At 42.5% G+C, this 17,126-nt stretch overlaps 2 protein-coding genes across 2 annotated transcripts; one reads left to right on the top strand and one right to left on the bottom strand.

The window, feature by feature from the left end:
- Positions 1-364: 364 nt before the first annotated feature.
- On the bottom strand, positions 365-3,307 carry LOC115394223 (E3 ubiquitin-protein ligase RNF128-like). The gene has a single exon (XM_030099464.1). The coding sequence runs from the start codon at positions 2,885-2,887 to the stop codon at positions 1,805-1,807; it is 1,083 nt and encodes a 360-aa protein (XP_029955324.1). The 5' UTR covers positions 2,888-3,307; the 3' UTR covers positions 365-1,804.
- A 5,997-nt stretch (positions 3,308-9,304) lies between these two features.
- slc24a5 (solute carrier family 24 member 5) lies at positions 9,305-16,651 on the top strand. Its single transcript, XM_030092851.1, has 9 exons — positions 9,305-9,461; positions 9,702-9,881; positions 10,655-10,738; positions 10,841-10,944; positions 11,094-11,194; positions 13,801-14,084; positions 14,185-14,391; positions 15,822-15,923; positions 16,204-16,651. The coding sequence occupies exons 1-9, from the start codon at positions 9,305-9,307 to the stop codon at positions 16,524-16,526; spliced, it is 1,542 nt and encodes a 513-aa protein (XP_029948711.1). The 3' UTR covers positions 16,527-16,651.
- The last annotated feature ends 475 nt before the right edge of the window (positions 16,652-17,126 follow it).

The raw sequence follows: 17,126 nt of genomic DNA on the forward strand, positions 1-17,126 counted from the left end.
TGTGGATGGACTTCTCAGACACAATGAAGGGATAATAAGAAAATAAAAAAATTTCCATTCCTCCTCGGTGCACCTGCATATCTCTGCCTGCTCGGTCAGGCCCTTCGACTTATAAGGTATGATGATTATCCAGCTCAAGTCAAAGGCATGTACGTATCGACTCCCATCTGTGCAGAGGTAATTATAGTTTCACTCCTGTCCAACAGTCATAGGGAATGAGACATTACTCTGAAAGTGAGAAGCGACTTAATCACATACACACAGGCCTGGCTAATGTAGAAAAGCCCACCAGGATGTTCACTGTTCACGCTCGCACACACACTCCTCTCTCACACACTCATACAGTATATACCATACAGCTTTGTAAAGTTAGCCTCATTTTGAGGGATTTATTGCATTCTAAAAAGCATCAATGTGATTTAATACAGGAAGTAATATTACATTTTACAGTACAAATTAAGACTCCTTGAATCTGTAAAACCGCAGTGAAAATGATTCAGTACAGAAAAAGTACAGAGAAATACCACAATCAGCATATTCCCTCCTGCAAATAAAGAAACAACACATTTCTTGTGGTGCTCCATAATTTACCGAGGGAGACAAACTCCGTCTTGGAAGAGGAAGAATTTTAAATAGACCTAAATCTAGCCACGTGATAGTTCAGAGGTAGACCGCAGAGACTGCGAAAACTCCAATCAACATCATTCAAAGACAAAACCTGGAAGACCTGTTCAACAGCAATCGATGCTCAGTGGAAATCAGTTCAGAAAAATATAGACTGAACACAAATATGTATGCATGTATGCATTTCCTTTGTATCAACAGAGTTTCTGATCAACTAACCAATCTTCATATATTGATTCCTAAATATAACACATTAAGATACCTCCACTTCATACAACCCTCAAAGCTTCTGATTTTCTGTTCCTCTGAACATCCTAAAACTCAATAATGAGCAACACATATTAAAGTGACGTGAAAAGTCGTATTCCAACATGTTTTGGACCGTGCCTCTAATAAAACTCGGTCCCTCCAGTGATTTTGTTTCCACATATTAGTGCAATGTGAGTCAGGCTGCATTTCCAAAGGTGTGCTCATAAAGGTGTGTTTGGAAATGCAGCCTGACAACCTGATGAAAACAATAACAAACAAACAAAAAGGTGAATCTATTCAGATTATCTGGATTAAAAGAAAAGTTCAAGGAAAGGCACAGTTTTCTCTGAGGGCCTGTGAACCAAGAAACTCGTCAAACTTTCTGCTGGAAGAAATTTGGCCCCATTTTCAAGCACACATTCAAATGCTGTCCTGCACGTCCTCGTCGACTGTGTCGAGCTCTTGTGGTGTATACACACAGAAATTTGACTCTGGAGTCACATTACAACGACGAGCCATTTCTAACCATCTGAAGCAGAAGTGTTACACCTTGGTCATGAATGAGACACTTTTCTGTTTGATGTCAATCAATGTGTCCTAATCAAATGGTGTAGAAGGACTGTGGCCCCTTCAGGACCAGGAAGGGACACCTCCGATCTAAAGTTACAGTAATGAAGGCACCCAATAATTACACCTGAACCAAGAAAGACAAAAAAAATGCAAGAATGTACCACGTAATTACACAAAGTCCATTGAAAATCTAAATCCTTGCATTCACATATCAAAGCATTTCTGTGTTGCTTCTCTTACTGGAACATTATCACTTGAATCCAATGTGCAGGCTCAGTGTACGACAGGAAAACATCTATTGCAAGCAGGGGAATTTGACGGTGTCCTGGTTCGTTGCCGTTTCCGTTGTTGTTGTTGCTGCTCATCCCCTCGCAGCCTCAGAGTCTCCCTGGAAGGCCCTGCTGTCATAGTGATGCTGCTGTCTCTCCGGGTTGTAGCTCGACGGGTCAGTCAGTGGGACTTCATACAAGGCGTCTCCTCCTGTCACTGTGACCACAGTGACCTCCTGTGGGGATTCAGTAGGCAGGCTCTCCTTCGGCTGCTCCTCAATCCCAAGGCTCGACATGATGTCGCATTTACACATGGGGCAGGTTCTCTTATCCAGCAGCCAGGGCTCGATGCAGTCCTTATGGAAGATGTGGTTGCAGGTCAGCACCGTCACCACGTCGCCCTCCTTGTAGGATTCAATGCACACGGCACACATGTGGGTGTCAGAGCTGGTTTCCTCGTCGCTTCTTTTGAGCGTGCGTAAAGGCAGACGTGCGATTGCCTTCTTAGCCTCGGATTTCAGCCTCTGCTCTTGGCGTCGTTCTCTGTTCATTCTGAAGAGGCGCTTGGCGGTAATGAATCCAAAGTAGGCGATGGAGGCCGCTGTCACGACGAAGAAAGCGATGGACAGAATGTAGAGCCAGTGGGTGTCCATCCAGGGCCCGTGAGGGCTGCCCACATCGACAACCATCTTAACTTCTGTGCCGTTCCTCACCAGGGTGTAGATCTCCGTGCCCTGTAAGTTGCCAATCATGATAGCCACAATGCCGTCTGCCTCTGAGTGTGCCATGTGACTGGTGCTGTTCTCACTGCCGTCCACATTGTACACAACCACACCGGCTGCTCCTTGACGCTTGGCTGCGTTGATCTTGTCGCTGAAGGTGCAGTTGCCCCTTTTGACCAGGGCTATCCAAGCTGGAAAGCTGGAGTTGCGGCTGTAAACAGCATCTAGGCCGCAGCCTCTCGGGTCCCCTGTCGGAAGTGTTACAACCCCCGAGGCTCTGACCACTGGAGAGTTGCGACCAAACACGCCACACTCGCATATTTTGCTCACAGTCTCATTGTTTTTAACGTAATCTGTTTCCACCACGGCCGACCAATACAGCACGGCAGCCGAGCTGTGAACAAGCCCTGACAAACACAGCAGGAATGGCAGGTAGAGTCTTTTCTCACCCATGGCAACGCTCTCCTTAAAACCAAAAGAAAGCCTCTTGTTCGGTTCTGTTTTCGGCTTCTTTAAAAATCCTCTTTCAGTTCCAGTTCCTGGTTGGTTTGAGCCACAGCGATCTGGATCCAGTTATGGTTTCACCCGAGCCGCTGTCTTCAGTAATATGAGCTGACGCTTTGGTAACACAACACGGGCTGTGCGTCAGCCACTCACCTCTCGTTATCTTCCTGAACCTTGAACACTGAGCACTCCCCGCTGAGGGCAGGGTGCTGCTATTCAACAAGTTGAAATATACACAGAAACGTCCTCTTCGGTGCGCCAGGGAACAGCTTTCGAGAAGGCAAGACTTGATAAGACAATGATAAGGAGCATATTATAAACCAGCAACGTGGTGCAACGCAGCCACTCTGAGGAAAGATACTGACAGCCCCTTGTGTAACGATGAGTTGCTACTCAACCAGTTCTTCCCGTTTGACTCGCTTCCTCATTTTCTGAGACCAGTGTCACACTGTGTCACGTAAACTAACAAGTTATTCTTGCTGAAAACAAACACTAACCTCTTTGACTGCACAATATCACAAACGTGCACACATAAAGGTGCACACTGGGTAAACCACCAGAGATTTCCTTTCAACAATCTAGGTTTTCCTATTGTCTGGCTAACTACAGACACTTAGAGCACCTCATTCTACAGGACTGAAGTGCCAGCGTTGTCAGATTTCATTGGCTCTTCTTACACACAAGTGAAAGCACACACACTACCAAACCCAGAGAGGTTTCCAATGTCAATGGAATGAAGAGGTTTCTTCCAAAGCTGCTGTTGTACATTCTTTCTCCAACATGCTCACACACACACATACACACATGGAGTGTAGGACATGGGTCTCTGAGGGATTTGCTATTTAATAATGTATTTCAAAAATCTGGAAATAAAAGCGAGTCTGGTATGCATTCTCAGTGCACCTGCAGCTCACAGGCCTTGATAACATGAACAATGGTTCTCCTTCGACTCACAAATTCCAGAAATAATCACCAGCACAATGTGAAGCACAATCTGAAACCCGAGGAGAGCAGGTTGAAATAAAAAAAAGTGCTTTTCTCTGCAATAAAAATCATTGCACTGCAGTGGTGTGAATTGAGCTGTAATGTTTTTAAAACCATCTCCGGGGTTTTTGCTGTAATACTGACATCTACTGGGTAGGTAGTGTCGGTTCATGCTGCTGCTTCAAGACAGTTTAACAGTTTCGATCAGGTGTGCAGTGTAAAGATTACATGTTCGAAGGTGATGATAAAACAAGTTAAAGTACAAGTTAGTGGTTATGTCATGTTTGACTCAGCTAACTGAAGAAGCATTCACGTGTCAACTAAAAACACCCTTAACCACAATCAGTGCAGACCTAAAGTATTCACACTATGAATACATGTGAATCAAGACGCTTAAATGTCGTGAATAAATGAATTCAAGACTTTATGAGCCAAAGCATGAATAAAAAAAAAAAACTTACCTGAACCAGAAACCCCCGTTTCTTTATAATCTTGAAATATCTGCAAAGTTTACAACAAATATTTACTTTCAACAAAGGACAACAATCTTCTTTTTTCCAACCTCAAATTCATGATTATATTATATTCACAGTTGGATCATTCACCTCATGTTAAGTAAAATGTGATTATTATTATTATTATTACTATTACTATTACTATTACTATTATCTTGTGAAAATAATTGACAAAATAGAGAGAACATCTGATTTTATAAAATATTTTAATATTTGGGGATATTTTTAGTTTTTTGAGACTTGTGAGGTATACCTTGTACAAAATAAAACTGGCATAGCCTGAAATGTTTCAGTTTATGGGCAATGTGAAATACAGTACATACAGCAATAAGACTGTTCAGCAAAATCTGAAAACACAAACTGCAAATTACTATAATCCAGTTGGCAAACTAAGCAATATATCACTGTGATGAGGCTACATCTCTTCAACTCCAATATTCCTGACACACAAACATCAACAAGGAACTCATATGTGGCAATGTCCTTGGGCATTATCTTTTTGGAAGGCTGTATTGTCTGTGATTGATCATATGACTGGTAAAGACGTTCCTTAAAATCCTAAATCATGCATTTTAAATCTCAAGTCTGAATATTTTATTATCTCAATCTTAAGACCCTACACTGATCCACTCAGACATCATTTAAATCAAAACAATAATTTCAGTTTTTAATTCCAATCTGCTACTGTTGTCTGAGTGGAAGTGGTTGCTGGTTTTATGTTTTGCTTGGGATTTTCTATCTATGTATCTATTACATGAAGCCTCCTGCACACCTATCTAATCAACATCTTGAAGTAACACACCTGTGAGATGGGAAGAACAATTTATTGAAGGAGTAGAGCCCACTGACAGATTGTGAACATTATTTGAGAGATATAGGCCTGTTCTGTATGCACAAAATGTCTTACATCTTTGAGTTCAGCTCATGACCATTTATATTTACTATTTATATTTATTTATGTAGAAAAAAATGTACATAATTTGTTAATTGAGAATAGTTTAAAAAAGTTAAGTGATTGGAGCTGGCATTTGAAGGGCACTGGAATATTTAAGACTAATAATTTCATAAATTTTGCACATTAGTCAGTGTTAAATAATGCACCTTTACAAGCTAGATAATAGGTGAAAATAAAACTCACAATTTGAACTCAAGTCTAAATATTGGACAGCTTTTTGGTCGAAATTGTACAAGTAAATTCACAGTTTCAAGAAAATTCTTATGTACAAGTACAAAATGCTATTTCAGAAAACTACTTCAGGTATGGGTTACTTTTCAACCACATCTATTTTTTTTTCGATGTAGTGTGAAACATCTACATGAAAAACACATGGCCCAGACAGTAAACAAATAATATCATGGTAATTAGTTTTGTAAATTACAACTTCTCACCAAAAAAGTAAGGAAATGTATGTTTCCACTAAATGTAGCATTTATAAGGGGCGAAAGGAAGCTTTCCAAAAGACCAAACGAACATGTCCTTAACTTTCATGTAGCTTAAGATACTTATAAAAAGAGAATGTTCTGTGAAAAGGATGACCTTATTGGCAACAATAATCCGGGAAAAAGCTTTGCATATGATAAATTGTGGGCACACTCGTTTCGAAGTCGTGAATTTAAAATTAAAACAGCATAAATTGTATTTAACGATGAAAACAGTTAAACAGACGTGGAAAATACCCATGAAAGAGCAAGTTCTGAGACATAGCGTTACTGTTTAACATCAGTCAGGCGTGTATTTTGTTCGTTATGTCCAACTCTTGAAGCCTCTGTTCAATAAACATCAAACTGTAGGACAGGGAAGCCACACAGGGGCGCCACCAACTCACTGTTGATTCAGCGGCGTTACAGAGAAAAGCAAAACATGCACGAGTCTGTTTCATCCATTACAATAACCTCCATGTGTTTCCTGACGAGGCCCGAGGAGGCCATGCCAGCATCTGTCAAATCAAGTTCTGCATTTCCACGACAGCTTACTTCTGTAATCACTGCAGTTTAAGGAGGGGGTGAATAAATATATTAGAAAAACAGAGGGGGAAACTCACCGTCTTGCTCCGCTGGTTTGGAAACAGTCGTCCAGAGTGTCTGAGCGGTGTTAACTGAGGACAGACTGCAGGCGGGAGGGAAACCTGGGACATGTCCCAACAAGTCTGACCCCCACAGCGGAGAGACCCGCGTCTTACCAGCCCCTTAAAATGACAATATAGTAAGTCCATCACAGGATTTCTCATTATGTTTCAAACTGAAATTTCACTGATTTCAGCAGTAAAGTCACTTGACCGGAAGTTTCGACCAGGTATTTATTTCCATCGTGAAAACGCCACATGTTTTAAACTCATGTTTTCACAACTTATAATTGGATCCCCCCCCCCCCCCCCCCCCCCCCACCCCCCGTTATTTATAGCAAATGAAGGTTTGTTTGTTAATAATAGAATTGAGGTTAAAAATAACTTTCATTTCTACACAAAGTGCTGTTTCTTTTTTTAAATATTGTAATTAAAGTAGGCTATAGAGAAATCACAGAAAAGTAAAGGTACATTTAGTCTTCATGAAAAATATTTTCAAGAAATAACATATAAAAAAAAATTAAGAAAAGTAAAAAAAAAAGGCTCTCTAGAACAGGGGTGTCAAACATAAGGCCTGTGGGCCAGAACCAGCTCCCAAGTGACTTCAACACAGTCCACCAAACCACCAAACAAATGATACAAATTTCCAAGAAAACACAAGTATTTAACTTCTTTATTCAGATTAGCAGACACAATGGTTTAGTCCCAAACAGACTCTCCAGCGCACAGCGGACAAGGGATGAACTGTGTTCTGAAGTTTAAAATCCAAAATAATATGTTTATATATATATATATATATATATATATATATATATATATATATATATATATATATATATATATATATATATATATATATATAAAAACTATTAACCCAAATACCCCTAAATACTCATACACCTAATGCCTCAAAACCATGTTGTCAGGGTAAGTTTGTAAAAACATGCTTGATATAACATTTTCTTTGACATTTCATTGTACTTTGCACAAGAAAGCATCATCAAAATTGGTTTGCTGTTGAGGTTACGCTCACTTTCATAAGTAATTGGATTTTAGAAAATATAAATGTTTTCATCTCATCTGCGCCACAACAAAAAAAATGTCAATATTTTAATCTAAAAGTTGTAGCACTCAGTTACGGCCCACTCCAAATGGAGCGCGACCTCTGAAATACAATGTGTCTGACACTCCTGATTTAGAAGAATGTAAACAAGTCCACTAAATAAAAGTGTCTCTGGGTGTTGTTTTTTTTTTTTTTTTTTGTCGATAATAGAAAGACTTTGTAAGTAACTTGAGGTCAGTTTTTCATTAGTTGAGACGACTCAAAGGGCAGAAATGATAATTTATGAGCCTTCTTTCCAATAGCACCCACCGCCCTTTTATGCCTTCCTGCACATATCAAAGCAACCGGATAGTGTGACATAATATCGAAATAAATCAATATATTTTATCTGAATTCACTGATACTGCTTAAGAGATTCATGTACTAATAGTCCTGGACATGTGTGGTAAACATATGAGGCTGGATTACAATCAGAGGGTGGAAACAGTATACTGACCATTTGCAATGTCAATTTCAGACATTAAATGTAACTGCAAGAAGTCAAAATTATATTTCTCTAATACATGATAAAGCACCTGCTGTAAAATTACTGTGTGATTTCAAAATGGTATAAAGAATTTCTTTTATCTATTAAAAGTATGAATATACAATACTCATCAAAAAGATTAACATGGTATTGATATTATTGTGAATGTAAAACAAGTTACTGTATTATTTTTAACTCTTTAAATGGAACACTTCCCATTGATTCAAATGTAAGAAACTCCCAGTTAATATTAATTCGAATGATAATACCAAATAAGTCTTTTTTGTTTATGGTTGTTTTGGGTTTTTTTTGTATATATACAGTATTGCACAGTGTAAATGTGGCCTATGTATAGTTATTGTGTGCCAATTGTGTGGTAATAGAAATTGCTTTGTGTTGATTGTTGTATATTTAATTTACTATTATTATTAATCATTTGCATATTTAAATAATTTCTATTTTGTGGTAAATATATTTATATTGTGCTTCAGTTACTTTTGTTTTTTGTAATTTGTTAATCATGAAAATCGTCAAGCATGTTATCTTATAATTGAATACAATGCTCAAAACAATGGTTTTGGATTTATTTTATATGTAAATCACTGATGGAGGGAGGCTCCATGTAAAATCAGACCTCAGGTGTTATTTTGAGTAGGGCTGGCTCTGTGTGACTTTTTAATGATGAAACTCATGAAAGAGGGGGAAATCTTTCTAACAGCAATGTTCATATTTGTAATTCATTTCTTCCACCACAGATTATTATGGCTATGATCACAACTATCAGCTCTCAGATTATGATGCCGTCAAACAACTGTTCCGTATCTGAATTTCATAAGTGTTGCTTATGAACTGAAAGCGAATGATTCCCCACCTTTTGAAGATGTGATCGCTCCCTCCCTTCCTGTTAATGAACTGAACCCCTGATGCGCCTCAGGCTGCAGCCTGTTCAAGTCTGCTGGAATGACTCGCAACTCGTGATCCCCACACACACACGCACACACACACACACACACACACACACACACACACACACACACACACTCCTCCTGGTAGACCTTAAAAGATGTTTTCTCCCCCCAATAATCTCTCTGTGCTGTGTGTAGCTGCAGTGTAGTGCTAGATGCAGTTCTCACACCGGAGTCCCACTTCAAGCTTGATAAAGTAAAGAGACATATGAGATCTTCAAATTAATCTTTATTTACCTTTTATATAATGATGAATAAAGTTGAGGCTTTTCAGAGAAAGAAAAGGAAAGATTTTATACCCTACTTTCTTGGATTTGTTATATTTTTATATGGCACAGTCCACTTCGTGTCATTTACAGCAGAAACCTCTCGGGAAAGCGTCTCGGTGAGGGTGCGTCGGGCTCTGGGTGAGTAAGTCTGGAAAGAATATGAGATCGTAGATTTTAAATCAGCTTCATTATTCCTAAAGATCTCTGTGGAGTGATCCTAATCTGTTTAAATCTGGATGTCATGGCTCTTCATGGTTTACAAAGTGTGCGTAATCAGTTGTGGCTCAGCAGCTGTGACAGTGTTTGTTCGACTAATCTTCACATTTTATAGGCATGAAAACACCGTGTAAACTGACTCTGTGTGTGTGTATGTTGCAGAGAATGAGACTGAGTGCATCCCTCCGCAGTCCTCCGAGTTCCCTGAAGGCTTCTTCACGGTGCAGGAGAGGAAGGACGGAGGGCTCGTCATTTATTTTATGATTATTTTCTACATGCTGTTGGCAGTCTCAATAGTCTGTGACGATTACTTTCTCCCATCCTTAGAAGTCATCAGTGAACGTAAGTTGCATGAAATTGCTCTTGTGAGTCAAAGTGTGTGTGAGTGCAGGCGGTCCTTCACCTTAGATTGATGATCAGTGATGCAGTATCTCAACCCAAACTAGTTTTATTTTCAGGAACTTCATGGTAGCTTATGAAGAGAATTGGAACCAGGCCCAGCGGGTTTAAAGGTTGACTGTGAAATTAAAATCAAGCCTCTTTTGAGGCCCTGTTTACAAGACCACGTTTTCAAGTGAGAACGCAAAACTTGAGTTGTGCAGTTAGATGTCCGTTTAGTCAACGAACCCTAACCCAAACCCATGGTGGAAAAGGGAACTTTACTGACATGTCGCTGCGCATGTCATGGCATTAGTCTCAGTTCATATTCTCCTGGGACATGGAAGTTTTATAGAGGAAAGTCGATCATGATAGCAATCCAACTCTAAAAGTGATCTGTTTTAGTGTATTCAGGAAATGCATTGTGGTGGGGAGGAAGCTCTGAATGCATTTGAGAGAGTGGTACCACTTTACTGGAAAAAAAAGAACAAACATGAGTCAATGAAAAAGCTTTTTTAATCATAAAACTTGTACAAATGCGTAAAATGGTTGCCACAGGTTTGACAGTTGATATCTTAAGATGTTTCATCTTGTGACTCAGTAAAACAGCAAAGTACACCCATCATTGGGAACACAACAAAAATCTGCTTTATTTGCCAAATTAAATAAACATTGTTGTCATTCTGTTCATGAAATTATTCTTATCTGATAACTAGTTGCGTAACTTCCTCTTTTAGGTTTGGGACTGTCTCAGGATGTGGCCGGGGCCACGTTTATGGCAGCTGGGAGCTCAGCTCCCGAACTCGTCACAGCCTTTCTGGGTAATCACACACAGCAGTGAAGCCGTTTGTTTTTAATGAATGCCTCCATGTTGTTGTTGTCTTCGAGGGTTTAATGCGCCGCTCCTGTGTGCTCCGTGTCAGGTGTGTTTGTCACTAAGGGGGACATTGGGGTCAGCACCATCGTGGGATCAGCTGTCTACAACCTGTTAGGAATCTGTGCTGCCTGTGGACTCCTGGCCTCCATGGTACACTCTGCCACAAACACACACTCACAATGTTTTACAAGGTTACTAAACCACGCACACTACCTGCATGAACGAGCAGCGGTGTTGCTGAGTCAAAGTGGAAGGATCGCAGCGTTGTGTAAAGCATCTCTTCTTGTTTGCTCTCTCAGGCGGGGCGTCTCACATGCTGGCCACTGTTCAGGGACTGCCTGGCATATGGCATCAGTGTAGCTGCTGTTATTGGCATCATTTCTGATAACAAGGTTTACTGGTGAGTGTTTGTGTGATTATATGGCTACCTGATCTTCAGACCTTACATGTGAGCTGATTGCAAAAGCTGTTTACTGCTTCTTATGACACCGATAACAACAAATAAAAATAGATCACAAAACACCAGTGGGGTACAGCGTCATGACTCAGTGACATTTATGGCCGTGATAGTACAGCAATATACAGTATCTTCTGTCAGAACTGGTAAAATCAGAAGTTCAAAGCAACAAAAACATAAAAAGAAAGTAACTCAAGGAACACTGATGCAAAAACAAAACAAGAAGCCTTGTGTGGAATTTAAAAATAAACGTATAGACCTTAAAAATCATATAGGGTTTTTATTACACTATACAGATTGACAAATGCACATGGGCCCTCTTTTAGGAAAGAGGGATGATAAATATCACAGCTTGAAAGTCAATAGTCACAGGGTGAACTTTGTTGACACTGTGTCTCTGCAGGTACTATGTTATCAGACTAAACATGAATGAAACAAAACTCATGCAGCCATCCAAAACATACAAACTCCACACAGAAATGACCGGCGAGTTAACAGGTTCAAACCAGGAACTGCTTTCTTGTGAGACGGCATGCCAGCCACTTCCCCAGTGGGCCTCCTGGGACAAAACTTAATGTATGGAACGAGAGAACACCGCACTGCTACATGGGTATATCAACATTTGTAAACAAACATGTCCAGTATGTCAAATGAAACACACCAGAGGATTTATTCTGAATGTGAAAAATACAAACTCAGTTTCTTTTTTTTAAAATGATAAAATAACTATTGCTTTTAATTAACTCATTGTTGATCGTGGTGGTGGTCCCCCTGTTTAAAAAGGGGGACCGGAGGGTGTGCTCGAACTATAGGGGGATCACACTCCTCAGCATCCCTGGGAAAGTCTATTCCAGGGTACTGGAGAGGAGGATTCGACCGATAGCCGAACCTCGGATTCAGGAGGAACAATGTGGTTTTCGTCCTGGTCGTGGAACAGTGGACCAGCTCTATACCCTCCATAGGGTGCTCGAGGGTTCGTGGGAGTTAGCCCAACCAGTCCACATGTGTTTTGTGGACTTGGAGAAGGGGTTTGACCGCATCCCTCATGGTTCCTTATGGGGGGTGCTCCGGGAATACGGAGTCCGGGGCCCCTTGTTAAGGGCCGTCCGTTCTCTGTATGACCGGAGTAGGAGTCTGGTCCGCATTGCCGGCAGTAAGTCGAACCTGTTCCCAGTGCATGTTGGACTCCGGCAGGACTGCCCTTTGTCACCGGTTCTGTTTATAATCTTTATGGACAGAATTTCTAGGTGCAGCCAGGGGCCGGAGGGGGTCCGGTTTAGGAACCACAGGATTTCATCCCTGCTTTTTGCAGATGATGTTGTCCTGTTGGCTTCATCGAACCCGGACCTATAGCATGCACTGGGGCCGTTCGCAGCCGAGTGTGAAGCGACAGAGATGAGGATCAGCAGCTCCAAATCCGAGGCCATGGTCCTCGACTGGAAGAAGGTGGCTTGCCCTCTCCAGGTCGGTGGAGAGACTCTGGCTCAAGTGGAGGAGTTTAAGTATCTTGGGGTCTTGTTCACGAGTGAGGGACGGATGGAGGTGAGATTGACAGGCGGGTCGGTGCAGCAGCTGCAGTGATGCGGTCGTTGTATCGGTCCGTCGTGGTGAAGAGGGAGCTGAGCCGAAAGGCGAAGCTCTCGATTTACCGGTCAATCTACGTTCCCACCCTCACCTATGGTCATGAACTTTGACTCATGACCAAAAGGACAAGATCCCGGATACAAGCGGCTGAAATGAGCTTCCTCCGTAGGGTGGCTGGGTGCTCCCTTAGAGATAGGGTGAGGAGCTCAGTCACCAGGGAGGAGCTCGGACTAGAGCCACTACTCCTCTGCATCGAGAGGGGCCAGCTGAGGTGGCTCGGACATCTGGTTAGGATGCCTCCTGGACGCCTCCCTGGGGAGGTGTTCCGGGCATGTCCCACTGGGAGGAGACCCCGGGGAAGACCCAGGACACGCTGGAGAGACTATGTCTCTCGGCTGGCCTGGGAACGCCTTGGGATCCTCCCAAAGGAGCTGGAGGAAGTGTCTGGGGACAGGGAAGTCAGGTCATCCCTGCTGAGACTGCTGCTCCCGCGACCCGACCCCGGATAAGCGGTAGAAAATGGATGGATGGATGGATGGATGGATGGATGGATGGATGATCATGGTATTTTATAAATTAAACATATTTGTTCATTCCAACAAAATTTAAAATAAGCCTAGAATAACAACAGCATAATGCTGATGGAATTATTGTCCTCAAATTTTGCAGATTGAATGCAGACTGTTCAGGTGGGACAGTGGTGGAGTAAAGGTTACAGAATCAAGCTTTGACTGGTCCAACAAGCTACTGCTTCCTGAGCAAAACTGTTCACACACTGACTGTACTTCCTGCACGTATAGTATTGTCTATGGCGGAGATGATAACATATAACCTGATTACAGCTCAGGTTATTACAAATGAAAAAATAAGCCACAGTATTGTGTCAGCAGTACACTCAGTGGAGTGTCTCTTACATCCAGGGTTAAATTCTGAATCCTAATGCTGAAACTGTGTGTGTTGGACAGGTATGATGCTGCCAGTCTGCTGCTGGTCTACGGCGTCTACATTGTGGTTCTGTGTTTCGACCTTCGCATCAGTGAGTTTGTCCTGAGGAAGCTGAGCCCCTGCTGCACCTGTCTGGGCTCCGGCTCTGGTGAGAAGGTGGAGACGCAGCCTCTGATGGGCTGGAACGACGACACGAGCCTGAGAATCCACAGTCGCTCCCGGACAGATAGCGGGATCTTCCAGGATGACTCTGGGTACTCCCACCTGTCCCTCAGCCTCCATGGCCTCAATGAGATCCCTGAAGGTAAAGGGCACCTCTGCATGAACCGTTTTCGCTTGTTCGACCTTTGAGACCTTGTGCTGATCCTCCATGAACACACTCCTGTCCTCGCGAATGTTCGCAGAGCACAGGAGTGTGTTTTCTGTGCCGGAGAGCGACCTGAAGCGGATCCTCTGGGTCCTGTCCCTGCCCGTCATCACCCTGCTCTTCCTGACCATCCCCGACTGCAGGAGAAGGTTCTGGAAGCGGTGGTTCATGATCACCTTCCTCATGTCGGCTGTCTGGATCTCAGCCTTCACCTACGTGCTGGTGTGGATGGTGACCGTCGTCGGTAAGATTTGACGCCTTTTTACGAGCTGCTGTGTGGGTTGGTTACGTCTGTTGGGGGGTTTTCGGTTGTAGCTGCAGGAGTGAATGAGTCTCGTCACTACGTGTGCCACAGCAGCGGATCACAAGTGCTTAAAACTTGTGAGAAAAAAGGCCTGATTTGCAGAGCGGAATCACATGTCGGTCTGCTGGCTAATTCCTGAGATGCCATTGTGCTGCAGGGTTGAGAATTGGGGCCGTTGTAGCTCCGGTGGGCCGTGTGCCTCGAGAGCCACGGCAGGATTACAGCGAGCTTCACCCCTGAGGAAACACAGTCATGTGAGGACTGGGTGCACAGAAAGAACCCCGCTCCGGTGCGGCGGCAGCTCTAGTCCCTGTCGGCTCGCTCTGCAGCTGACCGGCAGACAGCCTGAAAGGGCACCTTCAACATGTGACAGTAGGAGGCCTGCAAAAGCATAAAGCGATCATTATCCCTCCATCGTCAGTCACATAGTCTTATGAAGATGTAAGTTATTGTATGTGAATTAAAATGTTCCCCTGTGGCTCTTCTGTGCAGCGAACACAGCAGTCTGCAACACGCACGTGGCTACATGCAGCTCTTCAGCTCCTTCTGCTCTCACAAAATCAAACTAAAATGAAGTTAGCTTTATTTCATTGTTAAATTTGTTGCACGGCAGATAACCTTTTATGGAAGGACATTTCTTTCCATAAAAGACATCTGAACAAAAAAACATGAGTGGCATCCTACTCCTACTGCTTATTGCACTCTTAAACAGCATGTTGATGCTGCAGAAGACAACCTCGTTAAAAAAGGAAAAGAAGTGTTTTATGCATTGTGGAGTGACGCTTTAAAGGATCATGTGTAGCAAAAGGCATATCTGGTTTGGCCAAAAAAGTGGTTACCGCACATCAATAATATCTCTTGACAGTGGCCTTTTATAAGCAATTTGCATGTTTTACATGAGCATGGGTTAATTTTCAACAGGTACATTTGTTTCCACTCAAAGTTCAAAACAATGTTAATAGACATCATACGGTATCTCTAATTTCCTTGTCATTGTATAGATACATATATTCATTTAAAAAAGAAAATACGTGATGTCTGGTTTTTATGTACATTTGATTACCTTTGTGCCTTTTTGTCATTTTAGTGTTTTATATTAGATTTTTTTGGTAAAATACCCATACCAACTGGTTCAATACTCCCACCCCTCCACCCTTTTAAAAACTTGTTTGTAACCTATAATTGTGCACAATTTAAGCAATAAAGCTGGAGGTGTGCTTGGATCATGGATTTAAGAGGTTTCATCTTAAGGAAAAGAGCAAATGTCCTTGCTCCCAGAGAGAACTGTTAACCCTGTTTTCAGTGTCTCATCTGTTGTTTCCTTGTAATTCCAGTCAGGTAAAAGTGATTTTGTGTTGACATTACTGCAGGTGAGACTCTTGGCATCCCGGACACAGTGATGGGCCTCACGTTGCTGGCTGCTGGGACCAGTATACCCGACACCGTAGCCAGTGTGATGGTGGCCAGAGAAGGTGACATTAACACCTTTTCCCGAGCTGCACTTCAGAAAATTCCTTTTCAGATGTTGTGTAAAAACAAAACAATTCTAATACTCATTTGGTGTGATTACTGGATTAGTTTCTTAAATAACTCCCAAACATAACAGCTGCTGAAATCACAAATCTCCCACTACTACGTTAATGCTGAGCTTTGTTGTTTCAATGCATTTATACAACAAATTACAAATTAATTCATCCTATTCACCTGTTAAAAACTCTGATTAAATCCCTAAACATGCTCTGTTTCCAATAGGAAAAGCTGACATGGCCATGTCCAACATTGTGGGCTCCAATGTTTTCGACATGCTGTGCCTGGGGCTGCCCTGGTTCATTAAGACTGCGTTTGTGGACACCAACAACCCCGTGGAGGTCAACAGCACCGGGCTGGTGTTTATTTCCGCAACGCTGCTCCTGTCCATCGTCTTTCTGTTCGTCGCCGTGCATATCAACGGCTGGAGGCTGGACTGGAAGCTGGGACTCGTTTGTCTCTTCTGCTACATCCTCTTCGCCACCCTGTCCATCCTGTACGAGCTGGGGATTATTGGGAATAATCCTATAAGACTGTGCAGCGACTGAGATCTGACCGCTGCCATACCTTCTGGGACTAAAGGTTCAAATGCACAACAAAAATGTTAAGCCTTCACAAGCCAGCGACGCCGAGGCAAGAAGGCAAGGCCCCTCTCACATGCTTTAGGGCATTATGCCACAGAGGACATGTGCTCTCAGGTAAAGGATGATGAAGCAAAACATTACACCAAAGGTGGACCGGTGCCAAAGATTATCGTCCTGTGTGATCCGCAGCAGACGAATCACACTATCGCTGCCTTCTGAAGAGACTCCTGCGAGCGAGTTCAAACAAACCCTGTCCAGAAATAAAAGGTGTCAAGTCAAGCCATTCGGCCTTGTCCTTCTTTTAAATGGGTCGGCGAGTTCAGACAAAGGGACAGAAGCGTCTTCACGTCTGATAAGGTTTTACGAGTCGAAAGGAATGGCAGAAAGAGCCATAAACGCTACAATTCAAAACTTTCCGCTCGTCTCGTTACGGCGACTACTATTAAGTTTATTCAGGTGTGTTTACAAGTTAGTAAAGCTGGCGTGGACTTCGGACCTTGACCTACACCAGTAAGGATTTCGACATAATGGAGAAGTGACCCTGCAGTCAATTTCAAACTAGCC

This window comes from Salarias fasciatus, chromosome 1 (genome assembly GCF_902148845.1).
Source record: "Salarias fasciatus chromosome 1, fSalaFa1.1, whole genome shotgun sequence".
NCBI classification, from domain to species: domain Eukaryota; kingdom Metazoa; phylum Chordata; class Actinopteri; order Blenniiformes; family Blenniidae; genus Salarias; species Salarias fasciatus.

Bases quoted from the DNA above. Each gene is read 5' to 3' on its own strand.
- LOC115394223 (XM_030099464.1), bottom strand. From the start codon at position 2,887: ATGGGTGAGAAAAGACTCTACCTGCCATTCCTGCTGTGTTTGTCAGGG.
- slc24a5 (XM_030092851.1), top strand. From the start codon at position 9,305: ATGAATAAAGTTGAGGCTTTTCAGAGAAAGAAAAGGAAAGATTTTATA. The intron at 10,739-10,840 runs GTAATCACACAC...GCTCCGTGTCAG, and splicing joins ACTCGTCACAGCCTTTCTGG to GTGTGTTTGTCACTAAGGGG. The intron at 14,392-15,821 runs GTAAGATTTGAC...ACATTACTGCAG, and splicing joins GTGGATGGTGACCGTCGTCG to GTGAGACTCTTGGCATCCCG.